The 27,051-nt window shown below is 41.4% G+C and overlaps 1 protein-coding gene and 1 long non-coding RNA gene across 8 annotated transcripts in view; one reads left to right on the top strand and one right to left on the bottom strand.

The window, feature by feature from the left end:
• Positions 1 to 26,778, top strand: LOC135298623 (uncharacterized). 2 transcript variants are annotated; one of them, XR_010360647.1, is made up of 3 exons: positions 1 to 263; positions 17,799 to 17,881; positions 26,641 to 26,778. It is a non-coding gene; the product is annotated as an uncharacterized LOC135298623 (long non-coding RNA). The 2 variants fall into 2 exon arrangements; XR_010360646.1 differs by lacking the exon at positions 26,641 to 26,778 and adding an exon at positions 23,080 to 24,315.
• Positions 1 to 27,051, bottom strand: part of TNIP3 (TNFAIP3 interacting protein 3) — a 57,245-nt gene that overhangs the window by 25,319 nt on the left and 4,875 nt on the right. Inside the window, exons 1-5 of one of the 6 annotated variants that reach the window (XM_064416393.1) lie at positions 26,666 to 26,798; positions 22,961 to 23,103; positions 14,514 to 14,581; positions 7,796 to 7,881; positions 956 to 1,088 (exon numbers count right to left, since the gene is read on the bottom strand). In XM_064416393.1, coding sequence (XP_064272463.1) covers positions 956 to 1,088; positions 7,796 to 7,881; positions 14,514 to 14,516 — 222 coding nt within the window. In that variant the 5' untranslated portion in view covers positions 14,517 to 14,581; positions 22,961 to 23,103; positions 26,666 to 26,798. The other 5 variants (XM_064416392.1, XM_064416394.1, XM_064416391.1 and 2 more) reach the window with 5 other exon arrangements.

The following is a 27,051-nucleotide window of genomic DNA, read 5'->3' on the forward strand; positions in this document are numbered from 1 at the left end:
CCCTCCCTGTGGCTTCTCCCTCTCCGTTTCTAATCCCACTGCTCTGACCCTGCGGCGTCTCCTCAGGCTCGGCCCAGCTCCGTGCCCCGAGGTCATGAGTCATTCTGGGGATGGCGGTTTGCGTCTGAAAGGAGCCGTGTGTAATTTCGGATTTCGTAGAAGAGAGTCATCTCCCTTTTAGCTCCTCACCGATTTCCTGCATCGTGCCTCGGCGTGCAGCCGTCAGAGTTTTCCTGTCCCCATCCCGTGCTGGAGTCACACAGGTAAGGGTGTCAGCCCTTGCAGGGATCGTTCACGGTTTAATCACTCCTCTCCTCTGCGCCCCTCCCTCCTCCTGTTCCCAGTTTGTGGAAAAAGGGGAAATTCCTTCTATTCTCGCTGTTTCAGGGGAGAGGAGTGAAACTGAGAGGGAAACCCAGAACAAGTTTCTGTCAGGCTTGTTAACCGCTGCTTCACGGCAGGCAAAGACAATCGCCTTAGCAGGTGGCTTACGATTTTCTGTTTGCAATACCACAGAAGTGTGGGTTTGAATCATCATAATTTTCCTTCTCCTCTCTTCCTATTCATCTAAAAGCCTTTCTGACACTTCCACAGGTCTGTATGTCCCTCAATCCCAGCTAGATCAGAACTTCCAAATGCATCAAAAATGACAGCATTTTGGGGGTTATACAGCTCCAAGGATCTGTGTTTTCCAAAAGGCACATCTGGCTACAGGGTTTGACACAGGATAATAACCAGAGGGTTTAGCTGATCTTTCAAAGCACTATAGAACGCACCTTCTCAGTCAGTCTTCCTCATACCAGAAAATAGCTATATCAGGAAAAAAAACCGTGTAGCAAGTTCATTGCATCATTTCAGAAATCCTAAAGTTTCATGCACAGTCAAGTCCCACAGAGAACATCCCCTGAACATTCTTTCCTGGCAGACAAACATTGCAAAAGCACACTGTGATTACCTTAAGGGAACATGAAGTTCTCTGAGGGCTCAGCCTCTCTTGGGCAAGAGGTTTGGGGTCCTCACAGGACTCCAAAGTGCTGCTCTTCCCTATCAGGTTCCTTATTTCAACATCCAGCTCTTTGCTTTCACACCTGCTTGGGAAGAAAAAGCAATATTAAACTTTCCACCAGAACTTGAGGCTTTATTCCGAATGTGAGAACACAGAGCTGGTCCTCCACCAGGCTCCAGCTCCCTTCCTTCCTGGTAACACAAGCAGAGAGCACCAGGGCAGTGACACACAATCTCCAAGTGCTTTCTGGCAGAAATCAATTTCAAATGCTTACACAAGAAGCCTTTATGAATTTTACCATTTTTCACCTACAAAATCCACGTCGACCCTTTTGGGGATTATATGAAGACTGCCTAAACCTCATTCACAGTTTCAAGAATTTTAAATTCAGCTTCAGAAAAAAATGCAATCAGAATAGTTGAATAGGTTTAGAACTGCAAAACCAGGTGCTCAAAGTCTTTTGAGTTCAAAAGTCTTAAAGTTCACAAAGTCTTTAGACGGCACATTTTGTTTTCTCTAACACTTTGTAGCAGACACCTGACATGCATTTTCAAATTTTTTTCCCTTAAAGATTCCTTTAAAAAACATTCACATCTTGAAAAAAAAAGGTCTGTTGAGAACATTTAAAATTATAATTTTTTGGTGGGAAAATTGTTTTCTTTCAGTCTCTCTGCTAAAGACATACAGGACTTGGGTGCACATAAGGGCTTGTTCCAAATTCACAGAACAAATTTGCAACTGGGGCTGATTCACTTGATACACTGTCATGGTGGAAAGTGACTTCCAGATAATTAAATGAGATACAATTAGCACAAGCCCCTAAATCTCCTTGATCAACCCAAGTTATCAAGAAAGCTTCATCTCTTGTGCAAGCTTAGACCTCATTGCCTAATCAACTTTAACCAATTTTAAATATAAGTAATGCGTGACCAGAAAGCAAACTGCAAGGCTCAAAAAAAAAATCACCAACCTGTTATAGCAAAATTACTTCTTGATTTCAACAGAAAATACAGAATTCTTTATTTGAACCACCAGAAAAACTGAAAGCTGTAGGAGTTTGTCAATTATACTTCCTTAAATTTAGACAGGCAATCCTCAGGGATTGAATCGCAGGTTCTGAGGAAACTCTTGAAGCGAAATGGATAAAATTACCCAAGAAACAAACCCATTTATCTTAATCATAAGAGTAAATAAGTGTGGTGAATGTCATGCTGATACCATAGAATGATTCATTTAATGCTCCATATTTAAAACACAGAGACTGTAGCAGAAATGTATTTTCACTAAGCCTGGATACAAAATCATTTCCAAAAGGAAATAAAATACCAAGAGTAGCAAATAAGGGCTAGTGAAATTCTGGAGTTGGTGGGGGTTTTCTTTGACTTGCTGCTGGCAGTTAGATAAGCTGCACTTTCATGGCCATGAGGATTAAAAGCAAGACCTTCCCAAGGCACATTGTCATGAGCTGCACGGTGGTGCAGGAGGCTGCAGCTGCAGGTTCCAAAGGCTCAGCTGTGCGTGGGTGCCAGGTGAGCCCCAGCAGCAGCACAGGCACCGCGTGGCAGCCCAAGGAGAAAGCTGCGGCAGGAGAGCAACGAGCCTTGCAACAGAAATCCAGCCCTTCTCTGGCTGGCTAAATGTTGCAAAATCCTGGATAAGCCAGGGCAAGGGGCACTTGTTATAAGCAATTCTGTGCTGAGGTTCCCAAGCCTCAGGCAGCAGCCAGGCACTCTGCACTTTCAAGTGCACTTCCATGGAAAACAGCACCTTCAGCCCACTGGGACTCCAGTTCCTGATGCCATCTGAGACAGCTTTGTGCAACAGAGGTGCACATGCCCTGGGCAGAGCCCTTGCTGCTTCCGAGGTTGCTCAGAAGAAATGAAAAGCCACAGCACGGAAGCAGCCACTCGCTGCTGCAATTTACCACCCCCAGTTACCAGCACAACCTTCACCCCCAGCTCAGGAGGCGTAGCCAGTGCTTTTAAAGTATTTTAGGCCAAATGAAGCAGCGAAGCCTAAGAAAAAAATACTCAGAATAAAGGAACAATGCCTGGGTGCAGACCTGGGGACAGTAAAAGATGAGCAGCAATCCAGCAGGAGTGCAGCAGCAAATGCTTAAGGCAGGCTGCACTCAGCTCTGCTGCTGGTTCAGCCACTGCAAGTGGAGATGTGTGACCACAACCTCCTGAGGTCAGAACATGAACCAAGCTGAGAAATACGCCATAAACAAGGTGGGGGGGCATGGCTTTTGATATCTTTTTTCAGCCAGGAAGTGTTCATTCCTCTGCTCACCACAGTTTGATGTTGTAGCTGTAAATGATAACCACCTCTGGCTGCTCCTACCCTTGTCTCTCCCTACATTCTTCTTTCTGGACTTACCTGGGCAAGAGCAGGACCCAACTGTGCCTGGGTAAAAGAAAGAGAGCTACAAAAGGCTCAGATCTCTACGCACCAATTTCTGCTCTGTGTTTGAAGACCATCATCCAAGTCAGAAATTTACTTCATTTTTAGACTGAGAAACTATTACTGCATTTATCTGCATTTTATTATCAGCCACTTTGATAATCAGAAGGATACGTTTATGGTAAGCTAGAACATTAATCAGATCTGCTGTGTAGATGTGATTTGGAATCTGGACTTTCAGAGCACACAGATGCTCTCAGTGCTGGAATATATCAAGGGACTCGTGATTAGCAACTACCCCAGGCCAGGACCAGTTGACTACCTGAGGTTCCCCCAGAGAGCTCTAGAGGGCACACAGCATTCAGATTCTGCACAGAACAGTTTCCAAAACTGCTTTTGGTTTCCTGGAGTTCACAGGTACATCTCTGCACCATCAAAACCTTCAGAAAATATTAAAAGCATTTTTCTGTGGTCATACAAGACAAAGTATATCCCTTCTACGTGCTAAAGCATTCTAAAGTATACAAATATATAAAAACTACATATAGCAAGCTGTGATTACAGCAGGAGGCAATAAAAGATTAGAATGTTAACTCTTCTTAGTAAACTTCGGGTTAGTTGCAAAATTTCCTTTTTTTTTTTTAGTTAAAATATTTTACATGGTAGCAGAACATACAGATGTAGGGAAGGAAGCTGGCCTCCCCAGCACAAGTTTTAGCAGCTTGCAGGGAAAGAAGAGAGCCCAACCTTCCTCACAATTTCCATGTCATATCTAAATAAAAAAGCCATGTCCTCCAAAAATAAAAAATGAAATGTGTTCCCTTTGGTTTTCAAGTTATCATATCCTTGCAGAACTTCACTGTGCACTCCACTAAAGCTATTTTCATTTCTCCCCTGTGTTCAACTTGCTGCCTTTAAAATGGTTTTTACTTCTTGCTCCATGGTACATCTTTGCACCACTTCAGTTTTTAGGCTCCACTGGCCTATTTATAGTTTTTGATATTATTTATAATAGTATAATGCTCTAAGTAATAATGATTGTTTGCTTGTAAATGGTTGCATACTTTTTACAGCAATTCCATTTTTAAGTGGAGAGCCAGAACATGATCAACCCCATGCTTTGGGCTTGAGCAGCATACACTGAAGGCTGAAAAATAGAATTTCCTCAAATAAGAAGGTAGAAGCTCCATAACAATCCTAGTTTTGCATCTCTTGGCCTTCCCCGTTTTTTACTGGAAATTGGCATTATTCCTTACTCATAGCAGTTACTTGGCAACAATGGACATACCTACAAGATGTCCCGAGGCATTTGTTTCACAATACTAATACCAAAGCCAGAGAATTCTATTTGGAATATTAATTTCAAGGCTGGTGTGCTGGGGTCATTTTCTTGTGGTGGTGAAAGCACAAATACACACCATAAACAATTGTGAAAAAAGGCTTTAAGCCAGGATTTACAGCCAGATGCCAACACCATGGAGCCATATTTTGATGGGAAATTAATTCCAGAGCTTATTGGTAAAACATGTGCTTCATCCCCTTGGGTGGGCATTTGGGATATAGGATTCTTGCTTGGCTAAGCCTAGGAAGTAAATTCATGAAAAAAAAGAAATTTCTGCATTTGAATTATGGAGAAAGAACTAGTCAGATAAATTTAAAATGTGCCAAATTTCAAGAAAAATTGTTTCAGCTAATATTTCTTTTATTTATGATAATAGTCTTCATGTCAGTAAAAGGCCTGTAGAATTAGGAGGAGAATCAGATTGAATTACAGAATATTTAATCTAACTTGCACTATACATAGACTTAAAATAAGAATAAAAATAGGGATATCATTCTTTAAAATGACAGTCTATCCATAGAACAAGCCTATTCTCTTAGGTTCCATGTAATTTTGTAGAACTTTTGCTCTCTTTTAATTCAGTTTTGTAGAACTCTTAGATTTTTTTTCATGCAAATACATTGGGATTTTTTATATTGAAATCTTCTCCAGTTAAGACCAAAAAACAGCAAAGAATTTCCAGTCCATTAATAAATAGGAAGAATAAAATTTTGCCGAGAAGACAAAAATACTTCTGTTACTGAAAAAATTTTGCAGCCCTGTAAGCTCTTAGAAGTTTAGCAGACTCTGAGTTGATAGAGAATAGTTAAAAAATGGTGCAGCTCCCTAAGGACCAGTGGTGCTATTCCAGTGCTCAACACTCCACTCAAAGTTTAGGCTTGGGAATTTAAGCCAGAACTTTTGAAATTGAGCTCCACTCCTTCCATGTTCCACCTCACATGTACCACCATAAAAAATAGTTTATTGGACATAAAACATACTGTGCTGGGACAAACACAAAAAGCACACCTACCTTTGATGGTTATGAGTAGATACTTGAAAAGAGAGTTTGGGGGGGGGGAATAAGGCAACACATTATTTCAAATTGTTTCTAGCTTAATATTTTAACCTGAGTTTCATGCCCAAAAATTTATCCAGTATTTCAAGAGCATAGCTGGAAAGCCAGCAAAGTACAAGCTGAGATCTACCTGGCAGAACTGCTCTGTCCCAGAGGTCAGTGTGGGATTAGGAATAATCTCACCCCAGTGCCAAGAAGAGAGCTCCATAAGGTGTGTGATAGGGGTTAAAACATGCACTGTGACCATAGCAGAGAAACCACTTAAAACTTTCCCTCAAATCTGATGTAGCCAAAACATCTGCCTCTCACCCCATAAACGTCCCTACACTTCTGTTCCCTTTACAACAAAGGAATGGGCCTTTTAAGGCACATTTAATAGCCAGCAGCTGTTGGGCTGTCAAATGCCACATCTGGAGAAGCTGTGTGCTGTTAATGTGAGCAGAAACAATTACTCCTTAATACTTTTGCTTAATTTTAAGAATTACACAAATGACAACAAAAGGGGGGCATGTTCTTAATGGAAACACATCTGGTTCTCTCTGAAAACAAGCCATTAAAAAAAAAAAAAAAAAGGGGAGGCCCAGTGATTAAGTGAAGCAGCACCTATAATCCCACCCAGCTCAGTGAGGAGAAGGAAAGCTAGTGATGTACAGGCACACAGTGTCTCTCAGTGCTTGACTACTCCCCCCAGGAAATTTGCAACATGCAAGAAGACCATGGCTATTGGCTTACATCAAATGATGTTACTTATCACACGGCGCTGTTCCCTCTGTGCTTGGATATTCCTGTCCCTTGGGAAGTTTCCCAAAAGAGCATCACCCCCCTTTCACTTGGATCTTCCACTTCATTATACTACCAAGACATTGACTGTCTTCCTGATGGACAGCATTTGGGCTGCATTCAAACCTCAGGAAAGCCAATTAAATTATTTCCACCAACTTTCCCAGGCTTCAAAAGAGCCCTGAGTGAGTTGCAGACAACTGTCTCCCTGGAGAGGCAGCAAGTGGGGCACTGTCACCCAGACTCAGCCCCAAGGCCTCACGTAGCTGCGTGTGGATCACCAGTGGAAAGGGAATTGATTTTCTGCCATGAAAATCAATCAACTGGAAAGCTTGGCCAAGCAGAGCCACCAAGCAGCACGTGCTGTCTGAGCAGATGAACCCCCCACTGAAAGGCACACATGCAGAAAGCTGTGGGGAGGTGGCAGGAACGTGTTGAAAGAACTGAAAGCTGAAAGGACACGAAGGGAGGCAAATAGAGATGTTTTCAAGTGCTCACTCTTTTTCTGTGGAGATCAGTGCCTAGAGAAGGTTGTGCCCCTTTCAGGGCACTTTGCTGGCATCAGTACGTGCCTTTTTGGAATGGTGTCCCTCCCATGGCCCCTTCTGGACTGGCTGCTTGCCCTGCACATTCAGCTGGAGCCCCACGAGTCTGTTCACATCTTCCACGTGCTGGTTCCTCTGGAAAGCTGTGACTCTGATGCAGTAGAGTTACACAGAGCTGACATTTTTAACTGGTACTTGACACCACTCCTCTCTCTTCAAATCAGGAATCACCACAAGCAGCCCATCCTGCTTCCTACTTTAGCCTGGGCCAGGATGGGGATGCTTCACCAGTGCCCTGCTGAGCTGGGCTCACAGCTGGGCTGAGCCTTTGGAGGAAAACAAGCCCATGATTCATTTGAGTCAGTGTCTACCACACAGAGCTGAGGTATTTGCAGTGATCTACTAACAGCACGAGCAGGACAGACAGATGAAAACCATTTGGAAATGCAGCCAGGAAATGTAACATACAGTAGCTGACAGGGGACAACCAGCTCTTGAAGTCAGGTCAGCTCCTTGCCTGTAGAGGCTGCCAGGCAGAGGACACTCACTGCATCATACTTAATACTCTCAGTGTCATCAGTAGGACTAATACTACTTTGTGAAACTGCAGGTGCTCAAAAAAAATTTTAACAAAGTTTTTCCATGTAACATTAACACAGTACCTTTCCATCTCGACACACTGATGGGGGCACAGCTCCATGCAATCCTCTGCATCTTTCTTCTTCATTTTGAGCTCCTCACAGTGAATCTATTAGGAACAGGGAAGTAAAAAAAAAACCAACAGTCTAAGAAGAAAAAGTTAAGTATCCAATTACAGTGGGAACAGATAACAGTGTCTTGTATTTCTATTTTATTCTTCCTAAACTACAACTGGTTGGCAAGCAAGCCAGGAATCTGCTTCCTCCTTCCCAGCACTGTCCTCTATTAAGTCCACCACTGTGTCAGGGACAGTTCTGTAAGGGCAGGAGCAGCAACAATCTCTGGTTGCGGTGACAAAAATCTACCCAAGGAGCAAAGCTGCCAGCAGTTGCAGGAACATTGGAAGGGCTGCAAAAAGGGCTTTTATTAATCATCCTAGAAGAATCAATTACTTTTTCATACTCTAGAATTCAAGCGTGTCCTCACATTGTCCAAAAAATTCCTATGCTTCATGGAAGTGCCCAATAAAACTACTGCTCCAAAATTAAGAGAATTTGAGTAATGACTCTGATCTAAATCACTTGGAGAGAAAAGGAGCCACATGTAAATTGTTGAGAACGACTGTGTTGTTCAAGCACTCCACAAGATCCTAACAAGCTTCCCTCTGGTCAGGCAAGTTACTCTCCAGCACTGTATTTCCAAAGAGAAGGGAGACAAATAAAAAATCCCAAACCAAGCTCCCAGAGAACAGGGCTGCTACAGTAAGTAACAGTAAGCAGTCCACCTTAAGATAATCCCTTGAAACTGGAGATTTTTGAATTAGACCTCCAAACATGAAAAAAGCAATCACCACATCTCCTTCTCAAGTGGGAGAAGAGATTGGACAAAGAGTGACCCAACATCACCTTGTCCAGAGGAATCATTCTGCTCCTGTGCTGCAGGCTGGTGACAGCTCAGGGTATGTTTCCTCAGACACCTCTAGTTCATCAGAAAAGGAGCCCAGAAGACTTATTCTTCTCTTTAGATCAAACAACATCATTATGGTAGTAGCTAGAACTGAAAATTGACAGGTTTCATAAGACCTATCTTAAGGACAGCAAGGTGACCACTGAAATGAAGAGGGGAGCCATCCAGAGCTAAACCTGCTATTTACAAGCAAATCAGTTTTCAATTACAAGTCACTCTCCTTACTGGTAACATCAACTTAATGTGAAACCACAGCTGAACATTTTATAGAAACCATGCTGCTTCATCTATGTGCAAGGCAGAAATTTAAAATGAAAGGTTGCCAGCAGAAGATCTGAGGTGTTTGGCATCCCTCCCCCTTCTTAATTCCAATTCCTGCAGGCATTTCACATGTTCTAAATGCATCTGGTAATCACTAATTACAAGGATCCTATTAAGAAAAAAAAAGTTAGTTCAGTTTCATGTGAAACCTGATTCCAGCTTCTCTGAGTTTTATGAGTGTCTGTTTAATCATAACACAATCACACTGAAGTATGGAAAGCTGCATTTGATTGATTTCAATGGGAGCAGCAGGCACGGGCGACTAGTGAGGATTAAGCCTTATATTGGAGGGCCTGAACTGGGCCTGCATGTGTCTGACTAGATATAAAATTTGAAAAATATTGACCTGGAATGAACACTCTACTGTCACTGAAACAACAAAAAAATAAAACAAAATGACTAAAAGGAAGCAGAATGAAAAAACCCAAAACTGACCCAGAACATTAGAGAATTCAGACTGCTACTCCAGCCCTAATTTGTCCCACTGAGCTTTGACATTTCACCAGTTTCAGATGTATTTTCCAAGCTGGGCACAGTATTGCAGCCCACATTAAAGGGATGCAGGTTAAATGTTATTGAAAATATGACACCCATGTTGGTAAGAATCGTGTAAGAGGCAAGCAACATACTGAAAAACTGGAAAGGAGAAAAGCAGTGGTGAATGAACAAGAATATATTTATTCAGTTATTTTGTTCTTTCCTGGTTCTGCAGTGTGAGACAGATTTGGGGGCCCTGCTGGGGAGCTCTCTGGGGCTGCAGTGAGGGCACCCCGGGTTTTCTGTGTTGCTGCTCCACTGAGCCAGGGAAACACAGAAATAGCTGCTAAAAGCGGACGAGCCCCACATCCCTGCATGGCCCAGCTGCACACCCAGGCAGCATAAACCTGCATTTCTCCAGAAGCCCTGCTGCTCACGCTGCTGGGGTGGGGGACCTTGTGCAGGTCTCCTGACTCTTAGTCATATGCAGATTTTGCAGCTAAAATCCAAACCTCCACTTGAGAACCTGAACGAAAGAGATGCGACCCAGTCCTCGTGGCCCATGCAAGTGTTTGTTATTAGGACAACCAGAAGTTTTTACAACCATAATATGCAATGTAATGCTGTAGGTTTTTATTAGATCTGGCAGACTGAAGTTGAGATGGATAAAATTCAGCTACTTCAAAGAATTAAGGCTCTGTAAAAGAGAGGGTTGTAATGGTCATGTAAAGGATTGCCCAGAATTACATAAATTTTCTGCTTTCTGTCAAGGCTTTTAAGAACAGGAACACCCTGAAGTAAAACAGAATCAGCCCTGCTCACAGATTTATGGGGTTTTGCAATAATTGGAAATGTTTGTTAAAAAGTGTGCAGAATTTCCTTGGTGCTCACCCACCAAATTTATCACAGCTCCAAGCCCTAAGTATTTTGGAGATACACCCAGAATAGGTCAAAAAGGCACTTTTTTGGCCGGAGCATTAATTTGCATTAAAAACAAATTTCCCACATTGAAAAAACACATCTGGGGATGAAAAAAAATACATTATTCAAGAAAGACAATGAGACTCACTAATTCTAATGGAATCTTAACTGTAAAATTGATTACAACCAGAGAGGCACTCATCACACTGGTGTTTCAAAATATTTTCCAAAGTGCTTTTCACAAACATCCTTATTGTAAATGTTAAATCCTGCACTGCTCTTGCCCCATTCTCTTTTTCTTTCCCCAAGTCTACTTCTAGCTTAGAAGCATCTGATGTTTCAAAACCCTTGCTCATTTTACCCAAATTTGCTCAGTAATTCGCTTTTATTTCATTTGTACCAAAGCAAATATTTTGTAGGAATGCAATGTAAAATGAATGCCAGAGATGAGCCAGACTAAAAGCACAGAAAAGAGGGAAGGTGTTGTTTGGTTTGGTTTTCCTGCCTAGTTCAACTCCATGCTTCAATTTTACAGATCACCACCATTGCCAGACATTGTCCCAGTAGAGAGAACAGAAAAGAAACAATATGCCAAGTAAATTAAAGTACATGCTAACAAAATTCACACAAGGAATGAACCCACTCATTAAGTTACTTTTCCAGTAATACACATTTTTCTGTTGTGAAAGTTGCAGGGCCTGTCACAGCCAGGCTGATTAAATTTACCTCATTTAAGCATTACCCATATTGCAAAATAGCTCCAAAACTAAGTGGAAGAAACAGCATCACCAGTGCTGTTGATAAACAAGCCAGCAGGCTACACATTATTTGTGTGTGGCTGTCATGTAGGTGGAGTGGGAGGGAGAAATGCATTATTACAGTAAATGTGATCAAAATGGAAGAACGACCACAGAAATAAAAGAGCATTTGATGAAAGAGAGCCTAAACAACACTCACTGAAACTAATAAAAAATGAGAATAAAGACTTCAAGATTTTTTTGGCATGAAGAAATCAAGCATAGAACATTTCTGCCGTCTTCCCCTACCTAGATATTTCTCAGGTTTGGTTTTCAGAGTAGCACCTGAGCCAGCCATTATCCTGCATGTCTGTCTGCCCTTTGCTGAAAATGCAGCTTCATACACTCAAATGCTGCCTAGAAAAAGCCACAAACACAGCAAGATCTGCCAATTTTCTCCTCCACCTGTTATTTCCTGATGAAGTGCTGAAACTTCAATATAAGACAGTTCCTAAGTAAAATTTTAAATCCAAAGCTTGATTTTAGCCAAAAATAAAGAGTAGATAGTTTCCTAGAGTATATAGTTTTGTCTTGCCTAATTTAATTTGGACAAAATGAAACTGGTACCTGCCCTGTGTGAGGCAGGAAGATTTAGTGCTGAATACCTTAAGCTAATCTCCATATTAAGGATAATTCTCCTCGATTAAGGTAGATTTTGAGCAGCAATTCCCGCAAAGAACTTAACTTCCAGATGCCCTCCCTTGGAGCTGTGATATCCACAACTTGATAAACAGTGTGGGCTATGCTCCCCCATACTGGGTTTGTGAAAATGCTCCTCTTGACACACACAAATTCATGTCAGTGGTGAGTGCAAAACACTGCTTTAAACAACAGGAACTTATTCAAAATCAATACAACACTTGTTTCTTGAATTGGAACTGAGACAAAACAAATTTGTAGGTATGTTTCTCACTTTGCCAAAGCAAATTTCTGAACATCTTTGGACTGAAGATCTTGAGAAGATCTAAAAGTCAGAAGATGATTCCCCAATGAGCATAAATTCCTTCTTAAAGTTGAAATCAGTTGCACAAATGACACCAAAAAGCCACCACAGTTGTGCTCAGCCTCGGGTGACACACGTTTTACATTTTACACATTTACATTTGGCTCACCATGTAAGCCACTCCACACAGGCACCTGCACAAGTGAGTTTAAAGCATACAGACTCATTTGAAAGGCCACAAAACATGAGCTCAGTGCCAAAAATATCATGACCACACTTCCAACATGCAAAAGAGTCACATAAGAAGTGACCAGAGGAAGTTGCAAATATCATCTCACTGAGCCATCAAAGTCACACACAGCCTACCTCAAAACAGCCTCAGTACTTCTCCTGTCAAAATTGAGACTCCTCATTTTTAATACATTTAGAAGAAATCTTGTCTTCATGGCAAATATTTAGTTCAGCTAAAGCCAATTAGTGAGCAGAGGTCTGGGTACAAAGTCCACAACACTTTGAGCACACTTACTGTACACAATTTCTGTGGATGCAAATGGTTAATAGAATACAAATTAATTTTTTTAAAACTATATAATATTTTGATAAAATAAAGCCCTCAGCAAGTAATACCTTCTCAATGCTATTTTCTCATTATCTGTGTCCAGCTTTAATTTGCTCAAAAAATTATTTGGAGGTGGGCAAGATGGGACAAAAGTACTTACTTATTTGTTAAATGTCAACTGTAAATAATGCAGTACAAAAATGCTTTTTTATTATTATTCACTACCAAAGCATGGATGGGAAGCTTTCAGAGAGATAAAATACAGAAGTGAAAAGGAAAAATGCTGCAGGATAAAAGCAAGATTAATAACTATGATATTCATTGATAGCACCCAGAATGTGGGGCTTCTGCTGAACAATTTTTAACAGGGCTGTCACTGCAGTAAAACTGATGTCCTGACAGGAAAGGATGAAACTTTCTCATATAATCCAAACCAAGAGATAAAAGTTAGGAAGTATCAACTCCATGACTTTGGAATTAAATCTGTGCAGTATAAGGAGGTAGGAAATAAAAGAGTAACAGAAAGGAGATTGCTCCAAGTACAGGAGCCACGTGTTAAAAAAAGGTACAGGCAGCCCTAGCTACAAAAAGCCATGCACCAAAAAGAAGGGAAATTTAATAGCAAGAAGACAAGAAAAGTTGATTTAGAAGAGGAATGCAGCTCTGTAAGATTCATGTCCTCCAAACAATCTTCAAAAACCCATGACCAAAAAAAAAAAAAAAAAAAAAGCCCAGAGCCCACAGAAAGGTAGGAACAATCCAAGCAGCCAGCAGCAAAAAATTGGCATTGCTTGGCTGGCAGGAACACCACTCCTAAACAACTCAGAAGCATATGTTGCTTTCCACACATTCCCACATTCCAGCACCCCCCCATTCTGGATATGTGGTAGTGCTGCTGCCAGAAATTCGGACTGTGCCAGCAGCACATCACGAGGTCCTGAGGATCCAGAATTGAGCCAAGGTAAGATGAAAACTTTTGTTTTATTTTGGGAGGGAGATAGAACAGTCTGGAACTCCTACAGCTGCCACAGCACAAACAGAAATGTGCCCTCTGGCAGCAAGCAACACGGGCCCTGGAAAAAGGAGGCTGTAATACTGCAGCTCCAAGTATTCCTTACTCAGGGCTAGGATGCATAAAAACTTCTGAGGTGCAGCTTTAAAACCAATTTACAGCCACAAGGCAAGCAAAACATCACCTAGCCCATTCTCAAATGCTATGTGGATTATAGAAAGTAATTTGTAGTAGATGTCCTAATGATAGAACTGCCTAAGTTCCCTTAGGCAGTTAGGAATCCTGTGCCTGCTCCAGGCAGGGCCAGTAGCTCAGGGAACATCCCAAACTCCATAGAACAGATGAAACTTGCCAAGTTCTCAGCAGAAACCTTATCAAAAAAAGAGGGATTTTTGTCAAACCCAGTATAGGCGCACTGAATCTTTGTAGCACTAAATTTACCCCAAAAAACCTGTTTAATATAGTCAGTAACATATATGGCAATACTTCCATTACTATCGCTGTACTTCTCATTGTCCAACTTTATTCAGGAAGAGTAAATAAAAGAACATTCCTATAGTCATTCTATATAAACAGTAGAAAGAAATTACAATGCCACATAGGAAAAAATACACCTTTAAAATATCAGGTTTTTAATTTTAGGGCTTTTTGGTAGATGGGAAGGGAGAAGAGGCACATGACTTCACTCTGAGGCTGGGAAGAGACCTACCAGTACAAATTTCCAACGAATGCAGATGTTACTCACCATATTTAGGGAAGGTGTCCATCTCTGCACTGCCAGGTTAGGACATCCCAGTCTCACATAAAGGCTGTCTAAATCAAATGAGAACTAAGTGGTTTGGAGGCAAAAGTGTATCTGTGTATATATATCTCAAGGTTTAACCTACACCCCAGGCTTAAGGGAAACCCCTTTCCTAAAGTCATTCTACCATTGAGTGCACATTCATCTCTCTCAAACACAGCCCACACAGACCTACTTGAAAGCAGTGCTTGTAAGAGACCACAGAGGATTCCCTCTCATTCTTCAGATTAGCACGGAACAGTGACACAACGCTTCGCCCACGCGCCAGCAAGAGCTGCTCTGTGGGAAAAGTGGTGGTCGAGCACGGTGGAAAAGCTGCATCAACTCCAATTGAATAGAACACAAACATCAATCTAGAAGCAAAATAATTTACTGTAAGGGCCAAATAGGTCAGGGAGCCATTTCTAGGAATGTATTTTTATTTAGAATTTATTCTAAAGGTTTCCCTTACAGAATCAGTGCTCAGTTTGACCAGCTACAGTCTCCTCATCAGCAGTGACATTCAGCTCTGTCCCTGACCAGAAACACCACCCTATCATATCTGATTTTCATTCTGAGGAAGAGCACTTATAGAGGTGAAGGCTTCAGAAATGTCTCCCCCTCACCAGACAAGAAGTGATGCAGCATTTTCAAGAATCTACTATTTCAAGAATCTACTATTCATTCCAGGCTATAGCCCACTGCACACAGGAGTTGATTAGTCAAGTTTCACAGATGATAAAAATTATCGTGCTGTTACCTAGAAGTGAAAGATTCACGATAGGTAAGCTCAGAAAAACACTCATCTCTAAGTCTGATCGGTGTATCAGTTTCGGTTTTGATGACAACAAAACCTGTGCAGTTCTGCACCGAGGACTAAAAACCCTGCTGAGATTTTTAGGAGATTCCTGCTGTAACACTCATGATCTAACTGCCCTGAGACTGTTCCCATCCTCCTAGCAGAAATATCTCAGCTGCTCAGGAGAGCAGGATGGATCTTTTCTGTCAAAGCACTTACTCAGCTCCTCATATGCACACAGAGAGCAGTCATTTGCAAATTCACGTTCAATTCACTGCACTTTGTTTGAACAAAACTTCTGGAGGCATTTGCAATTATAACAGAGGAAACAACAGGCCAGGGTTAGGATCAGAATGTTAGAAACTAAGGTCCAATTCTTTCCCCTGCCTTTCTCTGAAGGGAGTCTAATTGTGTTTGTACCTCCTGGATCAATGTTTTAACTGCTGGAGATGCAGGATGATTTCTCCAGTCTTTTGCAATAATAGTCTTCCACTCTATATGAAGCATTTACTGTCACTTTCTCAGACAAAAATTAATTACTTCAGTTTGATGGTTCACACATTTACCAACAAGAGATCAGGTTTACTGGCTGCCTGCTTAAAATGATTTTTTAAAAAATGCAACAGCACCAACATCTTCCGCTTCTCAGAACAGCATCCTATACACTCAGCTCCACATCAGTCATTTGTTCTTACCCTGACCTCTTGTTTAATTTTACATAAGTATTTATAAAAAGCTGAGCAGCCTTGACAGGGGATGTTGGAAACCCAGCAAAGGCTCAGTAGCAAAGTGCTGGGAGGTGAGTGACACATACTCAAATCCAAGCAGCAAAAGAAATCAAAGCCAAGAGGTAATCCCCGGAAGAAAAATGCTTTTCCCACTGGATAACTGAATAAGAAGGGAATAGCATGAAATATTACTCAGCAATGCATTCACACAGAATACAGTGAATTTAGCCTTCTATGGTTTTGGCTTCCACTGCACTCCAACACAGCTTTCACCTTTGGACTGATCAACATGCTTAACTGCAATGGGACTGGAAATAGTTCAGGGCATGGCTGTCATTTTGTCATCATCTGTCACCTCAACAGTGATGGGGCTAAACTAAAACTTTGCATGTGTGCGAGTCCTGGGTTTATTACCCATCACCTGTTCAAAGAACCACTGTGGTTTCTACCAGGGACACCAGGAATAGCCACTTTCCTTCTCATGCAGGACAAGGCAAAGCCAGGACTGTTAAGGCTTTAAGGTCAGGTGCTTTATGCCATCCCACGAGCTAAGAGAAGTGACCAAAGATGAAAACTGGTTCTGGGAAGCATTCCCTGAATAAAATGCAAACCACAAATATTTTCACTGGAGTTCTTCTGAGCCTGGGCATTTCCTGTTCTGCTGGGCTACTCCAAGCACCAGCCATGCCCAAAGCAGGGACAGGCAGGGATGTGATGCTCCATCTGTGCAGCAGAGGTTAACAGGGCACAGCATCCTTCCTGCTTCCAGAGAAGAGGAGATGAACATGTGGGCGCTTCCTTTCCTGTTAACAGCAGCTTCACAGCCCTCCTGATTCAAACAATTAGAGGGTTTTCTTTTTTTACCTCCTGTAAACATTGGTGATACGAAAGTATTGACATTTTCAGCACAGCAAGGCAGGCACAACAAAGTGTTTGGTGGAGGCAGAGAAAAGCAGTCAATGGAAAATTTGAAGGGGGAGCCCTTTCATTTAACCTCCAGTGGAAAACTGTGGGGGTACAGCAGAAATCACCTTTTTACCTGACTTTCCCACTTGCCCCCATTCAGAAGAAAACCCCTTTGGCTACACCACACAAAACTGAATGATAAAAATTTCATTGGTTCTTAGGCATACCCAAACCACTTATCTAGAAAAAGGCCAGGTTGGATGGCTGCCATTCAAATTGTTTTATTGTCCACTGAAGAACTGCTTGTTTAGGGGCTTCCCTCAGGGGAAAAATAAGGAAATGAGTTAGAGAAAATTTAATATAATGCAAAGACAACAGCTTAAAGTACCAGATCGTTGGTGACTTGTAAAGGGCTTAATTGACATGTAAGTATTATTCAGGGGAGAAAAGAGCATTACAAAGAAGAAAGAAGACTGGGGGGGTGGGGGGGGGAAGCAATTTCAATAGTGCTCAAAACATTTTGGGACTCCAGTATTCTGGAGAGGCAACTTAAGACAGATTTGCTGCTCAGAAATGTTCTGAGATTTAGCATGAAGCTGACACTTTGATACCACACTTAGGGCATTAGGAGATTGTTCTGCTGTCCTCCACACAAGCCTTACTTGTTCCCTGGCTGTCTGCAGCTGTCCTCTCTCTCTGGGGCACAAATGAGAACTGCTCCCACGCACTCAGGGCTCTCTCAAGCTAAAATCCTCTCTTCTGCTTCACTCACAAATAGGTTGGCTGCTCTTTTTTACTTACCTATGTCTTGAACAGGTTCACATGCCCCAGATCAAGAGGGAGCAGGGAGACAGCCAGTCCCAGCTGTCAGGTTTTTGAGGTGAACTAAACACTTAAAGGTGAGATTATCTCTTATCTGCTCTTCATATACTATTAAAATATATTTCTGTGCTCACAGGAGTGGCTTTCTGAGGGAAGGAGATGCTGCTGCCCAGCTCTACCCTAAATTGTAGTGAACTGCTTTGATTTTAGTTTGGACTAAAACAGCTTTTGCCCGAGATGTATTAAAAGTCAAGGCACTTCCCACCCATTTTGTTCCTGCTCACTGTGTGGCTTTACTGCTTAGCTGTGAAGAGGAGACCACCCACAACAAAATCTCTCTTCCTTATGGAAAAAATGGAAATGTCACAGTTCCTTTATGAGGTCTTAGATGGTGATTCAATGAATTCTTTACTTTTAGTCAAATATATTATGCTAATTCACTGGATTTTCCTGACTATGCTCATGAAATTGATAAAACATCAAGTATGAAAACAGGCTTTACATCAGGCCAGCAGCAGGTTCCAGCAGGAACAAAGTTTCTGGGATTATGGGAACATCTCTTTTCTGTGTTCGTGGGAACATCCCTTTCATGACATTTGTCAATCCCACAAACTTTAAGCATGCAGCTTACTGTCAGGAAGGTTTGACTACAAAACTTCTTTTCTTGGCAATAAGACCATCTTGAGCTGTTTTCCCCACCCACTGGTCTCCACCCTTACATTTTTTACTGAAGGACTACAGTGTTTAAACTCTGGTCCAAATTGGAATTTAACCTAATTTTAAGCAGTGTCTAAATCCTCCAAGAAAGCATCTTCTCTTTCAGCACCAGCCTCTGAGAGATTTCCTCCTTATCCATACACATTTTCACCTGCTTGTCAATTACCAAGAGAGGAAAGTCAGCCCTGGAGCTATTCTAAATTTACTACTCTCTACGTCAATGAAATCTTAAAGCAACATTTAGTGGTTTGACAGAAAAGTGACCTTTACTATATGGAGACATGATATTTTTGCAGGAAGCAAAGCATTTTCACCTAGATTCAGGGACTGCCAAAACCTGCAAGTTGCAGACACTTGCCTGCCTTTTGCTATTTCTTGGCTGAGCTGCAAAAATAAAATCAGACACAGATCCCAGAGGACTCAGAATTTTCTCAACAACTTGATCTACCACAAAACTAAGTTTTTCTGGTCTCTGATTTTCATCTCAGCAGCATGGAATGCAATGAGCTACTGTGTTCACCCAGAACAGTGGATACCTCTACAGACAGGGCTGAGAATGGAATGACAGACAACAACATGAGTCTGAGTTAAAAACCCAAAAAAGAAGCAAAGTAAGAAAAGGAAGAAAGGAAATAACTCTGATGGACCCAGTGAGAGATAGTGTTGTTTGCCCTCAGCACAGGTGGCTGAATAGAGGAAGATGCCTCCACCTGGGTTTGCAGCTGAGCAAGGGCAAAGAGAAGTGAGGCTACCTCAGAGGAGGTATCCTGGCTGCTGGTGGACGGGAGGAAAGGCACTTTGGAGGAGAGAAAAGTGGGGAGAGGTGATATATCTACACTTCAGATGAGAATTGTATTCTCTCCCAGCTTCTCTGGAGGATCTGATGACCTTTCCACAAGCACCAGCATTCACCATAGCACTGAAGCAGAAGCTGTCTGCCCCACCTTCCCCATGAAGCATATGAATCTAATTTACCCTTTTTGTGAAATCAAGAGTAATATCTGCTTACAACGCTGCAATATTGTTCTCCAAGTGTGTGGTAAAGCTAATAACCACACAAGAGAGAGCTCTCTGGCTGTTAGAAGCCAGATCCAAATATTCCTAAGGCAGCTCTCCATCACATAAGCCTGTAGACACACACACAAATCTATAAAGGCAAACACTCCTATATATCCTACATGCAAACTGCCTTAGAGCTGTTTCCTGTTACCAGCCAAAAGGACTATAAAAATGAAGGAACTCCTGATCTCAGGCTGCTATTTCCACCTCATATGACCTTAATTTTATGGAAACTGTACCCTTGTGTTATTTAGATTTTACTCATAAAACATAGACAGAGGCAGTGTATAGGCATTGGGGAACAATGAAGAAAAATGTAAAACTTCTTTGAACAGCAAAGAAAAAAGTTGTTAAAATGATTAATTTTTATACATGATGTAAGGAAAAGCCATTATATGGAGAGGAGATAAGGTGGGGTATTTTTCCATTTTCCTTTAAGAAGAAAAAAAAAAGAAAAAAACAAGTTCTTGGAGCACTGAAATGTTGTAGCAAACAAAGTTCTACTTCCCTTATGTACTTCCCCAGCAATTATAACCTAGGAAAAGCATTAAACATTGAGGATTGTTTTATAATGTAGGGATATTTATCCATCTATTAATCATGACCTTACTCTAAGCTTCTGCAGTTCTCTGTGCATCCTATTTGAAGGAAGCCTTAAGCTACAGCAGAGTGTCTGTGAGTCTGACAGATTACTACTTGTGAGTCTTCTAAATGTTTGCAAGCATTCAAGGTTAGTTCAACCTAAACTAAAAAAGCATATTCAGCCTTTTTTTACCATTACCTGAGGGCAAGCAAGCAAATCAGGCATTATAGAGCAAGCAAATCAGGCATTCTAGAGCATTGGTATGGGATTCTGAGTCTTCAGCATGAAATACCTTTGAAGAGATGCTAACCCAAAGGCATTTTGGGGGTTGAGGGGTGGAGCTGTGTCCTCCCATTCAGCACAGGCACTCCAGTCAGGAAGTTAGGAACTGTGTGTCTCCCAGTCTGGTTCAGAGCAAGGCCCTTTCCAAGCATTCTTAAGCATTCTTCCTTAGGAAATCCCCCCACCTTCAGCTCAGAGTGTTTTTTTAACTGCTCTCTTTCTTACAGCATTAGTCAAAGGCCATGGGAAATTGTACATCTTTGTGGCTTTTATTAACTTATTTCCTTTCCAGCAATATGCTGTAAAACCAGTAGTGAGACTCTCTTTAAATTCAAGTGTTACTGTGGCTCTATCAGCAGCCTCATGTTCCTTTTCAATGCTCACTAACTACAGCCTTCTCTATTTTAATACTGAACACATTAACACAAAATGCCACTAAATGGTGCCTCTGGTAATTTGGGGGGTTGTTTTGCTGTAGCCTGTAGAAGTTCTTGAGTGAACTCTAAAAATAAGGAAGCAAATCCAGAGCTGAAAGAGGGTGTAAAGTCAGCATTCAGAGGGCAGGCCTAGACTACCTGCATCCCTGACAGGACCAAAGCCAGCTTCAAATTACAATCTCCATCTTCTGTATGCACACACAGGGATCTGGAAATTGGTCAAAACTCCAGCATGACAGAGCTCTGCAGCAGTTACTTCAGATGAAAGAAAGTGATAGACTATGGTTTCAGAACATTGCAGCTTAAAGCAGCAGGGCTTAACCAACAATAATATAGATATGAGGATAGCCAGATTTATAATGAAGGAAGAAAACTGAAAGCAATCTTCCACATCTAAAAGAACCATTCTTAAAGCAATTCAATTTTGAATCCCTAATGAACATACACAGACACACAAAAAAGCCCAAACCAAACTATGCTTCTTGCTGAATGGATTTTAATAGCCTTTGCTAGAAACAAACAACTCTTATGGTTTGGGGGTTGTTTTTCTTCTTTATGCTCAGCTTCAGAGATACAGAACTGCTTTTCAGCTAGAGATGGGTTTTGCTCTACTAGACTCCTAAGTTGCTTACTTGTTACTGGAATTGCCATTAGGCCCCTAGTAAACAAATTAGCAGCAACACTGCTTGCTCACCCTACAACTCCCCCAGACCTTTCTCTGCTTTCAACTGCAACCTACGCAATGGAACAGGGTTCTATTTTAGCAATAATACAATTTCATAGTTGGAACCCCCTTCAGTTTGAAGCAAACAGCAGCAGTGACTCATCACAAGGTTTCTTTTTTTTTTTTTTTAAGGGGATTTCCTACTGAAGTAAAGCACCAATGAACGTCACAGGATGCAAAAATCAAAGATCACAGTAAAGAGGGAGACTAAGGATTCCTCAGGGAGGCAATACAACTATAGAAAAAAATGGCTTTTATTTCAGCTGGAGGCTCACAATCCAAACTGGATTTGTTCTTCTAAAACTGAAATGAGACACACACCAGAGCTTGAAGCTTCACTTTGAAACCCAGCCGAGCCAACACTGAGCTGCTTTCAGCAGCCAGCAGTGGTTTTGGAGCTTTTGATTCATTCAGGATTCTGGCAGAGACAGAGCCATCATACACATCACCTTCAATACGGTACCTGACACAGAACTAGGCTTGGTTTAACTGCTGGACCAGGCAGTAGAGGGAAATGCTATCATTCTCCAATACCTGGGCTCCTTCCATGAGTCACAGCCAAGCACTCTGCTGCTTTCAGTAAGCATGAAGGCCACTTTCAAGTTACTGTTTCTAGTAAAGATAAACTTCCCTGCACAGTGAAGGCAGGAGAGTGGTTGCAAACTACGTGGGCTGTTTCCTACGTAGGCTGTTCCTAGGAAGGAGCTGCCTCCTGCCTTGAGTACAGATGCCAGCCAGCAATCAGGATTGTTGGTAACTGGGCGCTGCCCGGTGGGTGAGGCTTTCAGAGCACTGGCACACCAGGAAGTTTGCAGCACCATCACATTTTTTGGGAAAAGATCAGCAGGCAGAGCCTGAACCCAGGGCTGTTCTGCCATCAGACCACAGTGGTACCTCACCAAGTCACAGCTCCTGTCTGCTTCAGTCCAGGAGAGAATGACAGCTGCCCAGCTTCATGGCCCTCCTGCACTCAGCCCCCAACAAGAGCTGCTTTAGGTATCAGCTTTGTACTAAGCTTGGCTACAAAAGTTCTCTTTCTTCACTACAGAGAGATGGAAAGTGGAGGCAACACCAGCAGGCCAATCTGTCTTCTGCCTCTGCCCTCTCCCTGTGCTATCTGCATGCAAACAAAACATCACAAAACTGAGCAGCAATTCAAATATCTCATTTTCAAGTGCCAGGCATGGAAAGCAAGAAGTAAGCAGGAAGTATCAATATACATGAATTAAAAGGAAAGCAATATAAGGGGTGTAAAACAGCTTCATCTCTCCACAGGAGCTGCAGAAGACCTGGCCAAAGCCTCCCCCAAATCGTTTGTGTATTAATTACTATATAAATTAGAGATCAAACTCACCCCTTTGTAAAGCTGCTATTCTTTGACAGTAGAGTTTTGTGGAAAGTCTTTGAATAGAAGAGGTTCTTTGGACTGACTCATAGATCCAGGTGTTAGAGACCCTTTTTTACCTTTCTCAGGCTCAGCTGGTCCAGTGCTTCCATCTAGAGAAAAGTCATGGAAACAAAGAACACTCTTCAATGGAATCAAGGACACCAATTAAAGGACTACTCACACAACTCCACAGAAGCCTGCAGTTGCTAAGGAGGGATAGAAAGCCAGAGGCACCAGGCATTTAAGGGAAGGAAAGGCTGAGTGTTTAGACAAAGAAAAAAAATTCACTTCAGCTGAGCTGTGCTGGAAGACAACCCACAACATTTTCTAGAAGTCTCCAATTCCTCCTTCTCAGTCAGTAAAGGATCAAGTTAAATTTCCATTCATTATACTTATGCACAGGAAGAAGAAATATTCTTCTGAGCAAGTAAGAAACATGAAATCTTTTTTGAATCTCTTTTCAGTCCTCTTTCCCAAATTCTCTTCATGCAGCAATTTTTCTTGCTACATCTCCAATCTCCCCTGCTATAATCTCCACACCTACAAGCCCAGCAATAAAAATTCATTTTTATTTTGTTCAAATTATTTCAATTTGGTTCAAATTTTTCTAAAAAAACTGGTCTGTATCAAAAAAAACCTGCTCTGTTCCCCCAGGCTTAGCTGGGTTTCATCTGCTGACCAGTGCAAGGTATTTTGAAATGCCAGATGGGAGAACCTGCAACTAGCACAGAACTTTAAGAACATAAAAGAGATCCATTTTTTTTACATTCTCTACAGGAGATTTTGTTTACCCCCAGACTTGGCCATCTCCACAAAATGAGAGCAAGCAATAGAAAAAAAAAAAATCTTTCAACATGTCTAGTCAAAACAGTTATCCAGTATCACTCAATAGGAACAAAAGATCTTACCAGTAGGTGAAAGCCACCAGAAGGTTCTAAAAATTAATTATTGGATAATGAAATATCAATTAAAGTTCTCTAAATACTCATTTTTGAACAGCATTTTTTAAATTGTTTGGGATATTTTTCCTGGCCAGTTTTTCCTCAGAAGATCAAACCTTTACCAAGCAGGACCATGAGCTGTGTACTGAGTACACCCAAATCATGCCAGTGCAACTGATGTGCAACATTTCCATGTCTCATTGTTTCACTTGAAAGTGAATCTGAATATGTTTATTTCTACAAGTTAAATTTTGTTTCTGGATAATATTATCTAGATACACATTATATATATATATATATATATATCTCCAACGGTTTAACACCTCAATGGACTGAGGAAGGACAACTTCACCATGAGAAAGTTTACCTGTCTCGTTTATTTTTAATTATAGGTGAGTGCAGAACTTTAAGTGCATCTCACTATTCGGGCAGCTTTTTGCACGACAAGCCTTGCAGTTTATTCCTTCCCAAAAACAGTTGAAGGCGATCCTGTGAAACATCCCACAAGGTGTCACTAGAGATTCACCAGCCAAAACACTCCTCGAATGCCCTTCCCCATCCTTGCTCCCCCTGCCTTGGAAACATGTTCGGCAGCTTTGGAAGGGGATCAGCAAGAGTTAATGCCTCTGCAGGAGCTCCTGGTGCAGCGGGGCCTTTCAGCTGTGAGCAGCAAGGCGATGATTTGAACAGTAAATGAACCGAGTACACACAGATCAATGGGAAATGCAAACAACTTCAGGCATCAGCTGTTCATGAACTACCTCAAAAAATTCACCCTACTACAGAAAAAGAAATGAAACCAGTCGTCAGCTCTGCCTCAGTTCCAAACTAGTGTTAGAAAAGATGGCTTGTCTCATTTTGTTTTGATCATTCACAGTTCCATGCCCATCCTTCACACCTAACCATGCAAACTACACAGATGTCTTGCAAAAAATCAGCTATCACATATAATTATGTGCTTGCTCCTAATTTACAGTTATCATGAAGCCCTTTCTATTGAACACTGCATGAACACAGCATGAATTCAAAACTACTGTGCTGAATTTAAAAAGAAAATACTCCCTACTGAAGGGGAGTACCTTCTACCACCTGCCTGTAGTTCCCTTTCATAAAAAAAAAAAAAAAACAAACCAACCAACCAAACAAAAAAAAAAAAAAACCAACAAAAAAAAAACCAAACAAAAAAAAAAAACAAACACCAAACCAGATCTCACTTGAGAGAAGGGTTGCTTAGGATTTGAAAACCATCTCTGATGCAGCTCCCAGGCAGAAATTACAATTCAGTATCTAATTTTTCATCATCTCTAAAAAACCAGTAGTATTTGGAGCCTTAGAAGATGACATAATTACTCACAGGTGAACAGAAGCACAGCTGACTCAGTACTCACCTGCTCCAAGTACACCAGGTGGAAGGTCTTACCTTGCCTATTGCCTGGCAGACACACAGCTGTAGCACATCTTCCAGGAACAAAGTTCCAGGAGCATTTGAGATCTCCAAAATGTATTTTAAAAAACAGGAAGGAATAACACGGCTACTCCGTAAGTTTACTTTGGAGAGGAAAATACCATATGCCAAGAAAACTAACATTAATATGTTCCCAAAAAAAGGCAAGCCAGTGTTTGCCCTGTTTTTCACAAGCTTATAGAATATTTCCATTCAAAACAGCTGATTACTGTAAATTCAGAAAGTTTCTTTGCATGTTCAGGTTATTTTGCAAACAAATCACTTTTGTGGCTATGTCCTTCTATGCTCCTCTCCTCCACTAATTAAGTGGGTTTATTCTACTTCAGACTTTATGAACACACATCAATACCTCACTGAAAAATATTATCATTCCATGAGCAAATTATGAAAAGAATTTCCATTTTTTTTCATGGCTTGTGTTAACTTGGACAGTCAGGAGTCCTATCCTCCATTTACACTCTTAAGAAGTGCAAATAATAATATTTTCATTTGTCCTAGTTTTTGTGGAGCCTTAAATCACTATGGCAAGACTTGTATTTTACAGCTGATCTTGACAGGCTGCTAAATTTGTTTCCCTACACAAGGGTATTTTTTGCCTTTTTCCAACTTTGACAGCAAAGTTCTTCCACTCCACTTGAGAATTTAGAGGTTATTACAGTGTGCATAAAATGTTTAAATGAAGACTGTAACAAAAACAAGTAACTTTTTGAGACCCTTTATATTTTTAAGTTCACCATTTAGGAACTGAGATTTCTCCTGATTGCCAATAAATAACACTTTTTTCTCTCCCCTTTCCATTTCCCCTTTGGCTTTCCTCTACTATATCGCCAGATTTGGGAAGGGGGATGCCTACAGCTACAGGCTTTTTAGTACACTCAGGGGAATCTGGAAATTACTTGTCTGAAGGATTTCAGAGAACCTTGATCTCTATTGTGTTTGGGTTTTTTTTTTTTTTTTTTGTAGATCCATTCACTAATTTGTATTTCAAATGCTCAGCTTCAAAAACAAGAGAGACCTTAAAGTGGTACTCATTTGTTTAGGCAAACAAGTTTGCAAAGCAAAAGGGATGACTTCTAGATGAAAATTTAGCCATCTGAGATACAAGAAAACTAATTTTGACTGTGTTCTTTATATCATTGATCCTCGTTCATTCATGAGCTCCAACTGTTTTTCAAAGCACTATTTCACAAAGGAAAAAAAAAAAATCCAACATCTCTCTCCATGTTTCTCTCTAACCCTAGGGAAAGAACTCTATCAAACCCTTACCAAGTCCTGCCGTGAAATACATGCTCCCAAAGGCGTGCGGGATAACAATTCCCTCCTAGGGAGGGACTGGCAGAGCTCAGTTTTCATGTGCAGCGACGGTGCCATCTACAGCCCGAGCGAGGCCACAACCACCCCGCCGAGCTGCTGCAGCCACAGAGAGCTTCCCCACTTCCCCAGCTTTTTGCCACACAGCTGCTCCTCCAGAATTCAAGTCTGCCTGAGGATGAAACTGGAATAGGATATTTAATACTGATATTTAGGAGGATGTGTTTTGTACTTTACCCATGGAGACACGAAATGTTTTCTAGCTGTTTATTCGCAGGCTTGCATGGTTTTTAAGATTCTTCAGTTATGGACTGAACTCACTAATAGCTAAATTGGGTGTT

Source organism: Passer domesticus, chromosome 4 (genome assembly GCF_036417665.1).
Source record: "Passer domesticus isolate bPasDom1 chromosome 4, bPasDom1.hap1, whole genome shotgun sequence".
Classification (NCBI taxonomy): domain Eukaryota; kingdom Metazoa; phylum Chordata; class Aves; order Passeriformes; family Passeridae; genus Passer; species Passer domesticus.